Source organism: Neofelis nebulosa, chromosome 13, assembly GCF_028018385.1.
Source record: "Neofelis nebulosa isolate mNeoNeb1 chromosome 13, mNeoNeb1.pri, whole genome shotgun sequence".
Lineage (NCBI taxonomy): Eukaryota > Metazoa > Chordata > Mammalia > Carnivora > Felidae > Neofelis > Neofelis nebulosa.
The window spans coordinates 75,494,881-75,507,337 of record NC_080794.1 but is presented as its reverse complement, the minus strand read 5'-3'; the positions used below and the strand labels follow the sequence as shown (position 1 = coordinate 75,507,337).

At 39.2% G+C, this 12,457-nt stretch overlaps 1 protein-coding gene across 1 annotated transcript in view; it reads right to left on the bottom strand.

The window, feature by feature from the left end:
* Positions 1–12,426, bottom strand: part of NHLRC2 (NHL repeat containing 2) — a 55,497-nt gene extending 43,071 nt beyond the window's left edge. Inside the window, exons 1-2 of the mRNA XM_058697848.1 lie at positions 12,043–12,426; positions 8,862–9,014 (exon numbers count right to left, since the gene is read on the bottom strand). Of these exons, the coding sequence (XP_058553831.1) occupies positions 8,862–9,014; positions 12,043–12,220 (331 nt within the window). The 5' untranslated portion in view covers positions 12,221–12,426. The remainder of the gene's footprint in view (positions 1–8,861; positions 9,015–12,042) is intronic.
* Positions 12,427–12,457: the final 31 nt, after the last annotated feature.

The following is a 12,457-nucleotide window of genomic DNA, read 5'->3' as shown; positions in this document are numbered from 1 at the left end:
TTTACTTAAAAAATAAATAAAACCACACAAAGATACCATTTTTTTTTAACCTATTAGATCAGTACAAATTAAAAAAGTGTGTCAACCATACACAAAAATAAACTCAAAATGGATGAAAGAACTAAATGTGAAACAGGAAACCATCAAAACCCTAGGGGGAAAACAGGCAACAACCTCTTTGACCTTGGCTGCAGCAACTTCTTAGTTGACACATCTCCATAGGCAAGGGAAATAAAAGCAAAAAATCAACTATTGAGACCTCATCAAGATAAAAAGCTTCTGCAAAGCAAAGGAAACAATCAACAAACCTAAAAGGCAACTGATGGAATGAAGAAGATATTTGCTAATGACCTATCGGATAAATGGTTAGTATCCAAAATCTATAAAAAACTTACCAACACCAGCAAAATAAATAATCCACTGAAAAAATGGGCAGAAGACATGAATAGACACTTTTTCAAAGAAGACACCAGATGGCCAACATATGAAAAGATGCTCAACATTGTTTATCATCAGGGAAATACGAATGAAAGCCACACTGAGATACCACCTCACGCCAGTCAGAGTGGGTAAAATGAACAAATCAGGAGACTATAGATGCCGGAGAGGACGTGGAGAAACGGGACCCCTCTTGCATTGCTGGTGGGAATGCAAACTGGTGCAGACTCTCTGGAAAACAGTGTGGAGGTTCCTCAAAAAGTTAAAAATAGAACTACCCTACAACCCAGCAATAGCATTACTAGGAATTTATCCAAAGTATACAGGAGTGCTGATGCATAGGGGCACATGTACCCCAGTGTTTACAGCAGCACTATTAACAATAGCCAAATTATGGAAAGAACCCAGCTGTCCATCAACTGATGAATAAAGATGTGGTTTATATATACAAGGGAATACTACTCGGCAATGAGAATAAAATCTTGCTATTTGCAACAACGTGGATGGAACTGAAGGGTATTATGATAAGTGATATGAAATAAGTGATATGAAATGTCAGTCAGAAAAAGATACCAAGTTTTCTCTCATATGTGGAAGTTGAAAAACTTAACAGAAGACCATGGGGGAAGGGAAGGGGAAAAATAGTTTCAAACAGAGAGGGAGGCAAACCATAAGAGACTCTTAAATACCGAGAACAAACTGAGGGTTGATGGGGGTAGGGGACCAGGGGGCAAAGAAAAGAGGTCATGGGCACTGAGGAGGGCACTTGTTGGGATGAGTGCTGGGTGTTGTAGGTAAGCTATGAATCATGGGAATCTACTCCCAAAGCCAAGAGCACACTGTATACACGGTATGTTAGCCAACTTGACAATAAATTATATTAAAAAAAAAAAACAACAAAAAACACGTCAATACATTTTACTGGAGCAGCAGTGGGAAAAGAGGCACCCTCACAGTCTAGGAACACAAACTAGTACAACCCTCCTGGCTCACAATGTGGCAATACTCAACAAAACTATATTATACGCATTTAACTTTGACCCAGAAATCCCACCACTAGGAATCTACCCCCAAGATATGCCACCAGCAATACAAAAACATATCATGAGGTTATTCACTGTAACTGCTAAATATTGGAAACAACCTAAGGGCCAATACATAGAACAGGACAGTGAGTGAATAAATTCTGGTGTATCGACATATATATATATATATATATATATATATATATATATATATATACACACATACATACACACACACACACACACACACACAAAATGGAGTTCTATAAAAATAATCAGGAAATTCTCTATATGAAGTGGCCTCCAGGATAAATTGTTACATTAAAAAAGCAAAACACTCAAAAACATCTACAGTAGGTCACTGTTAGTATTTTTTAAAATTGTTTCTTAACGTTAATTTCTTTTTGAGAGAGGGAAACAGAGCAGGAGCAGGGGAGGGGCAGAGAAAAAGGGAGACACAGAATCCGAAGCAGACTCCAGGCTCTGAGCTCTCAGCCCAGAAGCCCAACACGGGGCTTGGACTCAAAAGCAGTGAGATCATGATCTGAGCCGAAGTCAGATGCTTAACAGTCTCAACCACAGGTGCCCCAGTATTTTTTTTTTTAAAGAGAAATAAAAAAATAGAAATCATGTTGGAAAGGGATGGAAAGAATGGGAAACTAGAAACAGGTAGAGGGGTGCGTGGCTGGCTCAGTCGGTTAAGCGTCCGACTTCGGCTCAGGTCATGATCTCGCAGTCCGTGAGTTCGAGCCCCGCTTCGGGCTCTGTGCTGACGGCTCAGAGCCTGGAGCCTGCTTCGGATTCTGTGTCTCCCTCTCTCTCTGCCCCTCCGATGCTCATGCTCTGTCTGTCTCTGTCTCTGTCTCTCAATAATAAATAAATGTTTAAAAAAAGAAAAGAAAAGAAACAGGTAGAGAGATGAGTAGATGGAACTATACTTTCTGTATAGTTCTGACTTTCAGGACCATGCTAAGATTTTACATACTCAAAAACAAATATAACCAACTAAAAATAAAAAGAGAAACAAATGAATCTAGCTGTACTTCAAATGAACAACATAACCTCATGGGGAGTGGGGAGGATTAGTCTAAGCAATTTTTAACTAGTTGGGAGGGACTAGAAGCAAAGACACCCCAGTAGCAATGAGTGCAGCATGTACCCAGATCTCGGTTTCTCAAACCCATTCCCAATATTCAATACTAAACAGAATCAGAGCTCTTTGGAGAAATGGCTGATTCAGGGAAGGGGCTGGGAAAGTATAAGAGGAATCTTTAAATATTTTGTTGTGACAAGGAAGTGTTCGGAGAATGAGAAGCATGGATCAAAAGGACACAGGTGACAGCTTGAAGAGGATCCCATTCATCCAACAGGGACAATATGAATATCTAAATAATGACTTACAGCCCAATGAATTAAGAATCCAAGTCACGTCTCTCTATATTTTACATGTGTGATATACATACATACATACATACTATGTACCAAAATAGACATACATCCATCTATTCCCTCTGATCAACATAGCCAACACTTGTTCGAAGAAGTGAAGGTTAATGGGAGATGTTTGCCTTTAGAAGGTGTTAACTAAGTGAAGAGAGCAATGAAGGAGATTCCATGGCGACAAAACACATGGAAGACAGAGTGTATGAAAGATGGAGGAGACTGAAGAAGTGACTAGGACAGGGAATGAAGGGGAGCAAAGGATTTAAAGGATCTAGGTTGTTAGCCCTAGGAGTGATGGAAGGCATATGGATAATGAAGTGCAAGTCTCAGAGATAATTTACACCAAACTCATGACTTTCCCCTCCAAAGCTATATAGCGTTTCCTTTCACCAAATGGCACCGTCATCTGTCCAATTATACAAGCCAAAAACCTACCTAGGATATCTCTGTTATACCAAAGAGCCCTCTCTCATCACCCATATTCAATCCATGACCAAATCTTATTAATCTTATCCCTCTATAACTAGTTTCAAGCTATTATCATGTCTCATAGGAAGCACAACAGCCTTGTCACAGATCTCACATCTAGTCTTGTCCACTAATTAGTTACCTACCCAGGAATGGGACTGTTTTTTTTTTTTTTTTAATGTTTGTTTATTTTTGAGAGAGAAAGAGAGAGAGAGACAGAGACAGAGCACGAGTGGGGAAGGGGCAGAGAGAGGGAGACAGAATCCAAAGCAGGCTCCAGGCTCTGAGCTGTCAGCACAGAGCCTGACATGGGGCTCGAACCCAAAAACTGAGATCCTATGACCCGAGCTGAAGTCAGAAGCTTAACCGACTGAGCCCCCCAGGCGCCCCAAGAGTGGGACAGATCTTGAAACAATCACAAATCTCATCCTGTCACCCTCTTCCAGAAAATCTGCCATTGTTCTTTGTGTGAAAACTAAATCTCATCTCCCCAGCATGTTCTCCACGCCTTTCTTCCCCTCCCCTCAGGGTGTTAGAGCAACCTGGCCTTCCTTCAATTCCTCCAGAATATCATTATTCCTCTTGCTTTAATGCCTTAACACACAATCCTCCTTTGGCCTGGAATGTTCTTCACCCTTTCTCACCTAGTAAAGCCATACTTTCCTTTTACATCTCAGGCTTAATTTTCACTCTTAAGAAAGCTTTCTTTACTTCCTCCAGATTAAACTCCATTATTTGTTTTCATAGCACCTGTAATTTTTCTTCTTAGTACTAATCAGAAATTATAAAAATATTTGTGAGTATCTGATTATAAGTCTTGCCCTTGTTAGACTGTAATTCCTATTAATTATTTAGGGACCATGCATGTTTTATTATTCACTAGCACAGTACTTAGTAGAAAATAAAATGATGAATAGACAGGGCATAAATACTGAAGAAATTTATATATATATATACAATATATAAACCATATTATATTGTCTAAATAGAATATCTATATTAATCTACAAAGACAATTCCAAATAACAATGCCTCCCATTTTTTTCAGTGTCAATAACCTTAAAGTATGGAGATTTTTCTTAAGATATTTTGCTTTTTATGTTAATTGTACACAATAAAAATAGAATGTCAAAGATTCTTCACTATATGAATATTTTGCCAGCACAGGGATCAAAACACTCCATTTAAAATAAATTATAGAAGGAAAGGAAGAGACGGAGAAGGAAGGAGGAGAGAAGAGAGGGAGGAAGGGAGGGAAAGGCAAGCTGTATAAAAAGAATAACTGCTTCTAAGATATCAGTGATAAAATAACTTCAAAAACTCACTTTGAAATCTTCAAAGGTCTTATTTTTCAGAGATATAGATATACAGAATTGTACTAGATTATAATTATATACAGTAATAAGTACAACATTGTATTTTATACATTATATAGTAGAGTGTATAGTTTAATCATAAACAGTGTAATAACCTACTTAAATGGAAGATTGAAAACAGTTGAGTTTTACAGGTTACAAAATTGTAGATGGAGACGTTTTGAGATCTAAAAGACAAGCATGACACTTTACTAGGCAAGAAAGGATAACATTATTCCAAGCAGAATGAATGCTAAGTGTCAGGGCCTTAAGGCAAGAGAAACAGGGACACTGAGGAATGCAGGAGGCCAGAACACCCTGAGGGGAGAGAAGGGTGTGGAGAAGTAGGATTTTAGGTCTAATACTGAGAGATGCAACCATGATATGAAAAGATCAAAATCACTGAACACTAAAGCACAAAGCCAAAGCATTTGAAATTTTTTTTTAGAATTTCAAAAACTGACCCTGCATTACCCTGCATCTCTCCTGAAACATCCTAAACTGACCAATATTTTCATATTTTAACTATTTTTTTTTAATGTTTTTATTTTATTTTTGAGACAGAGACAGAGCATGAACAGGGGAGGGCCAGAGAGAGAGGGAGACACAGAATCTGAAACAGGCTCCAGGCTCTGAGCTGTCAGCACAGAGCCCGAGGCGGGGCTCGAACCCAGGAACTGTGAGATCATGACCTGAGCCGAAGCCGGACGCTTAACCGACTGAGCCACCCAGGCGCCCCTTACTTTAACTATTTTAAAAACAGAATAATATAGGTACTGCTGCAAAACGAAAATATAGTGTGCAGACAAGAGTTAACATGGCATGCCTGCCTGGTATTCTTCCAAGGTCTGCTTATAAGGCTGGCCCTTGCCTGGATTTCAGGAGGGTTCCTGAGATTCTCAGGATGGAGAAGAGTGTCTCACTATGCCTGAACTGTTGGTACAAATAATATGGTTTATGCTGAACCCTTGCTTTCCTTCTGGGACTCTAGAATCTTCATACATGCCACCAGGCAGAAGCTGCCTATTTGGCCAGCCCCCAGTAAAAACCCCGATTGCTGAGTCTTTAATAAGAGTCCCTGGTAACATCTCAAATGTGCTCTAACAACTCTTTGCTGGGAATTAAGTGGTCTTGTAGGAGTCCACTAGGAGTGGAAGTCTTGTGTTTGGTCTCCCCTGGACTTAGCCTCTCATGGGCACCTTTTCCTTTGCTGCCTCCACTCTGTATCCTTGAGCTGTTAATAAATTACAACAGTGAGTCCTCCTAAAGAATTACCGAACCCAGGGAAGGTCTGGGGAACTCCGATGCACAATCAAATTACATACTGACTCATAGAAAGGTTTAGTTTCATTATGAAATTAGAACTGCATTCTTCTAATTTTCAATAAAGTATAAAACAGAAAAATAGCATCTCCTCCATAGTGAGAATGCAAGCATTTACCTGGTGGTACTCTGGCGTTTAGGTTAATTCTGATTTAACTATACATTAGCATACACCTAGGAGTCACATTTTAAAATATGGCAAATATTAGGGAATATAGTTTCCCTATAGGGAAAATAGTTTCTCTAATAAATGTTTTCTTATAAAACAAGAGCATTTGTCCTCAATAGCCATTGGGCTACATGTGGATATTATATAATAACATGCCATTAAGGTACCCAGCATAAAAGGCAAAAACATGTTTATAAACTCTCAAGTAGAAACAGAAAAAAAACAAAAACAAAAACCACCTAAGGTACCTGTCAGTTTAATGTAAACATGTGCTGAATTACTATGGATTAATTACAAGCTTAGGGCAGTTACATTCTTAAATCTTTGAAGATAAGAGCCATACGTTACTATTAAATATCTTTTTACTTTAGACTCTGGCATTTATAATGTCTCATGCTATTAGGAAAATGATGCTGGTCACCGTTACAAACTTGATTTTAAAAGCTGTTTTAGAGCAGAGGAACTGGGTCCTAATTTGGACTCCTTTCAGGCTGTTTTTGAATTAATAAGCACTTCCCTCACTTAGCTGAGCATTTCTTGCTTACTGATAAAATGAACTGAATATTCCATGGAATTTAAAATAGGCTGCTGAATGTCACTTCAAGAACTATTAGCATTGCTGCAAACATGTTCAGAAACAGAGCAGATAGTAATGAGACAAGACACATCGCTGTAAGAAAGCATATTAATTTAGTGACAGCTTATTGAACTTTCAGGTGATAATCTCTGGGTATGCCTGCTTTTGTGAAGATGAATTGAATATATCTTTTCAGCAATATAAAAACATTTCTAAGTTACTGGCATTCATAAAGTAGCATATTATTGAACATGTCCTTGAAATTACATTGTTGGGACCACTTCAAGTATTTTACTTTCCAGAAGTATATGTGGATGCAAAACTAGTTTTTATTTTTTGTCACGATGTGCTATAAAAATGATGCTCCCAGTAAACTGGTAAAAAGGTTACGAGGATCCATTCCAAGAAGTCTGAATTTGCTTCGGGTGTGGAATTAACCAATTAAGTTACCAAATACAGTCTTTTAGGGATGGTCTTAAGGATGGAAACAGTTCACTGGGATTCTTAACCCAGACCTGCAGCGCCTTTCTAAAACACAAATCTTACCGTCATCCTCTTATTAAAGCAACAAACCAACAAACCAAAAGCAACCTGAAACACCTCAGTATCTTCACTGGAAGACAAAGTCCAAGCTATTCATTCTTAGTAACAACACCCTTCACAACTGTCTGCACCTAATGTACCTTCCTATCCTTTTGTCTTTCCCAGGAGCCCCTACAATCTTGCCACACTGAACTATCATTTACCTCTCCCCAAGAAACCCACTTTTCCATGTCTCCCTGCTTGTCTATCTGTTGCTTCCTCCGGCTCCTTTTTCATTTGCAGCTGTACGCCTGCCTGCTCAGTTTTCAAGTTCCAGCCTGTCTCCTGAGAAATCTTTTCCAATGCTTCTAGGCAAAGTGAGTTACGCCTTTCCTCAGGTTCCATAATGCTTTTTGTTCAACTCTATTGCATATTTCCTCAGTTAGCAGAGTACCCTGCACATACTACATGCTCAATAAATATATTTATTTATAGGAGTTTGGCCAAGACACACAGGCACCCAAAACTAGTAGATAACGAGACGCTCTTATTTCTTAAATCAATACAGATGAAATTTTGAAAACATAAATTAGTTCCCAGGAATACTGGAGTTCTTGATAAATCTCAGTGACTGGCAATTTCAAGATACAATATATTACAATTTGTAAGCATCAGAGGTTTTACTTGCACTGAAGATTTTAACCTATCAGTCCCCTTTTTTTTTTAATCACCCCCTTTTAAAACCAAGATATCTTTCAATTCTGTGCATGTATACTCTATTCCGATTTTTACTCTAAGATCATTGACCCTCTCTCCTTTTTAATCACTCCAAGTGTGAAGCTCCCATTAATTTAAGCCTAATTAAATGGAACCTTTAATTAGTTTCATTCACCCCATATGCTCTCTTTTTCAGAAAAAAGTAAACAAGAGGAAAAAGATCTGAAAAAATTTCAGTTCTAAAGCAAATACTAAGTATAATCTCTTACATCTTCAGAATTTATAATACCATAAAAGAGGATTTCCTAGTGTGCTTTGGAAAACATTAACCTTTATAAGTCATTTTTTAATAAAATAGGGTCAAAGAAAAGGTATCTGTTATAATATTTTGCATTCCACTGTATGCATTTGAAATGAAAGGAAGTCTAATCACATTTTCTAATAAGAACTTTTATCTTTATATCTTAGTGTGAAGAGTGTAAGATTAGAGACACAAGTTTCATTTGTTCATAGAAAAAATTTCGGTTCAGTCTAAATATACAAGACAAACTTTTAAAAATACTTGATCATAAAAGAGTAAATCATGACCTAACCTCAGAGAAGAAACATAGATTAAGTCTGGTTCTCGAGGAAGGCAAACCATTATCTTTAAGCGTAACTCTTCACGAAAAAGTGCATGGAGTCCTTAAATCACAGATTAGAAATTACTTCTGCAATCATTGAAGTCGTGCCAAATGTTCATTCTCCTATAAGCGAATGAGTCAGCCACTACTCCAGTGCCCACGCCGGGACAGTCTGTTAGAAACCAATTAAAGGGCAGGTACCTTTATCAGAGTATGTGTGTTCTAATGCATGAAGATCAGGCAGTAGATGAATGCAGTTTATGCAGCAGTAGGTGAAGAAATCAAGGATGACTACTTTTCCACACAGATCCTTGTAGACAGAAATAGGCTCTTCAGTGTTCAGCCATTCTAATCCTGAAATTTACAAAATAAATTACGATAAAAAGAAAAGGCAAAGATAATTTATCTAAAACTCTCCATTAAAACATCAACCATTATTATTTCAAGGAGGGGATAGGGCAGTGGGGCAAGATGGGAAAGACGCTATTATGGGGCAATATGCAAACATAGTAAGAAAAAGCTACTAAATTCTTTCAGAAGTAGAATAGTCTGTGTGTGAAAGAAAACAAGATCAACGCATGTAGGTAAAAACAAGAGTCAATATCAAATATTAAGAGGACCTAAGTACACAATCAGGTTCAAAGGAGCTTTTTAGAAAGAAGCTCAATCTTAAGAACAGCAAGACAGGACTAAATTCAAAAAGGAACAAAGTGTTAAAATATAAAGATAAACATACAAAATGTCTAATTTCCTAAGAACTAAAATGCTCTGGATTTGAAGGAGGCCTTAGCCACAAAATATTTCAAATGCAAAGTTAAGCAAAATACACTATCACAGATTTCATGGAGGCAGTATTAACACTGATGAGGAACGGGTTTGCCTCCCTCCAAAGAGAAATGGAATCTCATTAATCTGTACTTTTGTAAATCAGAATATATAATTGCTTGAGTAGGACTTACAATTTTGTTAATAATTAAAAGATTTTGTTAAATATTAAAAGCACAGCTAACCAATTTAGAAAAACAAAGATAATGAGTTTGTGGTTTATAAGTAAATGCAGCCACTAAAACCGTTAATTGTACCTCGGAGCAGGTATCTGGAAATATTTTATAGAAATTGAAAGCCAAAGTTAGGTGGAAGAAGTGTATAATAACAGCTAACGCCTAATAGCATTAACTAGAGTTACTCAATTTAAACAAAATTCTAAAAAAAAAAAAAAAAAAAAAAAAAAAAAAAATCGAAATCAAACCAGTATTTCTGCTTTAATAGTCCAACTTAGTGAGGTTTTAGGTGAGAGTGAGCTCTTAATTATGCATTTTTATAAAGTGTTAATTGCATACCAGATCAAGTAATCACATAAAACCTCAAACTAATGTATATTTCATATCTTAATGGCAAAATATTTATGAATCTGTCTTTTAAATTTATTTTCTGTAAATAGTCAAGAATGACTTAGATTGGGGGGTAAGGAAACTATTATTAAATATCTGTTATTTTCTTACCATGCTTAAATTTTACAGTAACAATGAATATAATTTTTAAAAGCTGCCAACATTTGGGACGCCTGGGTGGCTCAGTCAGTTGAGCTTCGAACTCTTGGTTTCCGCTCAGGTCATGATCTCACCGTTGGTGAGTTCGAGCCTCACATCAGGCTCTGTGGGGACAGTGCAGAACTGTTTGGGATTCTCTCTCTCTCTGCCCCTTATCCACGTGGTGTCTCTGTCCCTCTCAAATTTTAAAATAAGCTGCCAACATTTATTGAGATCTCCTATGAACTAAGAACTTTAGATATATTACCTCTGACCCACATAATTAACCTGAAAGGTAAATACTAGGTTTATTTTATAAGGTAGTAAAGTAAGGCTTGGAGAAATCAAGTAACTTGCTCAAAGTCATGCAGCTAACAAATGAAATAACTAGGACTTAACCCCAAATCTGTCTGAATCCATCCATTACACCACAGTTTCCCATAAACACCTACATCTTTTAAGAAATGAACAAAGCATACTGTTTGCGTTATGTTTATGACTTCTCGATTATAGTTCACTGATAAAGAAACCAAAGAAAAACTCTTACCTAATACTCTGAGCTCAATAATCAGCTCCAGCAGAAAATCTGATTACGTCAAATACGAAGCCTGAATATTTTGTTATATTATTTATGAATCACGAAGGTCAAATCTCATGGTAATAAAATACACCCAGTATAACTATAAACAAGACTAGAAAATAAAAACATTGCCCCCAAACCTCACTGGTGACTAGTTTGTAACGCTGTACTATGTAACTTCTTACAAAGTTTTTTTTTTTTTTAATAAACATGCATATATGTATATAATCTCTTTAATTTCTTTGATGGGTTAAGCAGTCACGCACCCAATTCTCTTGTAATAATTCCACAACATTTCAAATCCAGCCTAGGATTAGCAACAGGAAAAAAAACAAACAAACCATTTTTGAAGTTAGGAGCAAAAGGCTTGGAAAGACACGTGAGACTCTGTTGTCAGAGGCGAGGTTCCGATATACCTCCCAGGAGATACTGAACCCTGCCATATCCAACCGATTAACTATACATGTGGTTTCAGTGTCATGCCAGGAGACACGCCAACACCAACAAAACAATGCCAGTCCCAACCAAAGAAGGGAAAGTACGGTTTCGTTTATCATAGCAAGATGTGCTTCCCAAATAGCACTACTGCGAGTATCAGTTCCCTGGTGTTCCAAGCACTCAAAGAACTGGGATTCACACCCTGTTGACTGGCCATAATTGATTCAGATTTTAAGAATGACAAATGTCACGACTTTGAACGGAGAAGTGTGGCACAGCTAAGATACTTGCCAACCCGGGGTCTGTAGAGTCTGACTTTGGCGGTTATGATTAGCTGTGAAGCCTTAAGGAAGTTACTTAGCCTTCCCGTGCCTCAGTTTCCTCAACTATAAAATAAGTCTGTTAAGAAGCCTCAGCGGGTTGTAGAGGTTAATTAGTCCCCTGAAGTGTTCACAAAGGTGGGTGGCACAGACGTGCTAAGTGTCAGGATGATGCACAGAGGATGGCAATGACGACGCTGGGCAACCAGACTGCAACGACAGGGTGGCATGGACATTTCAGTCGTCGCCAACCGGACCCACGAAGCATTCGTGGAATGTCTAAGTTAACACAAGGCCCGGGCAAGGGCCCGGGACACAGTGACGAAAGTGCACGTCCCCGCGCTCCAGAAAACCACCCTCTGCCGCCGCTTCCGGCCCGGGGGAAGCGGCACAGCGGGCGAACCGCCCCCGCGCGGCCGGACTACCCTGCCTCGCCCCCCGCTGCAGGGGAGGGCGCAGTCCCCGAGGAAGGGGAGGTTCCGGGAGGGGTCCCCACCCCGAAGCCTGCCCCTCACCTTCCGGAAACTCGGGCACTGACAAGTCCTGCTCCCAGCCGTCCACCTTCTGCAGATACTGGTAGACCAAGCTGTCCTTCTCCTCCTGGGTGACGGCGTCGAGCAGGGCGTACTCCAGAGATGTCTGAGCCGGGAGCAGGCCCGCGAGGCTGGAGCCCCGGGCGCCGGGGGCCGCCATGTTCTCTCCGGACAGTCCAGAGGCGGCAGCCGGGCCCGCGGGAGGGTCTCGTGCAGGGAGAGAGGAAGCGCTTACGGTCCTTTGGTTTCAAAACGGCACATTCGCTTCACGCTCCCCCAGCCCCCACTCCACGCAAACGACACCGTTTCTTTTGTAATCATGCATTCCGATGCTAAGGTACAAAGTGTTGCAATTCCCGGGCCCGTAATTTAGCCACCGGCCCAAGCCACCCCGCCC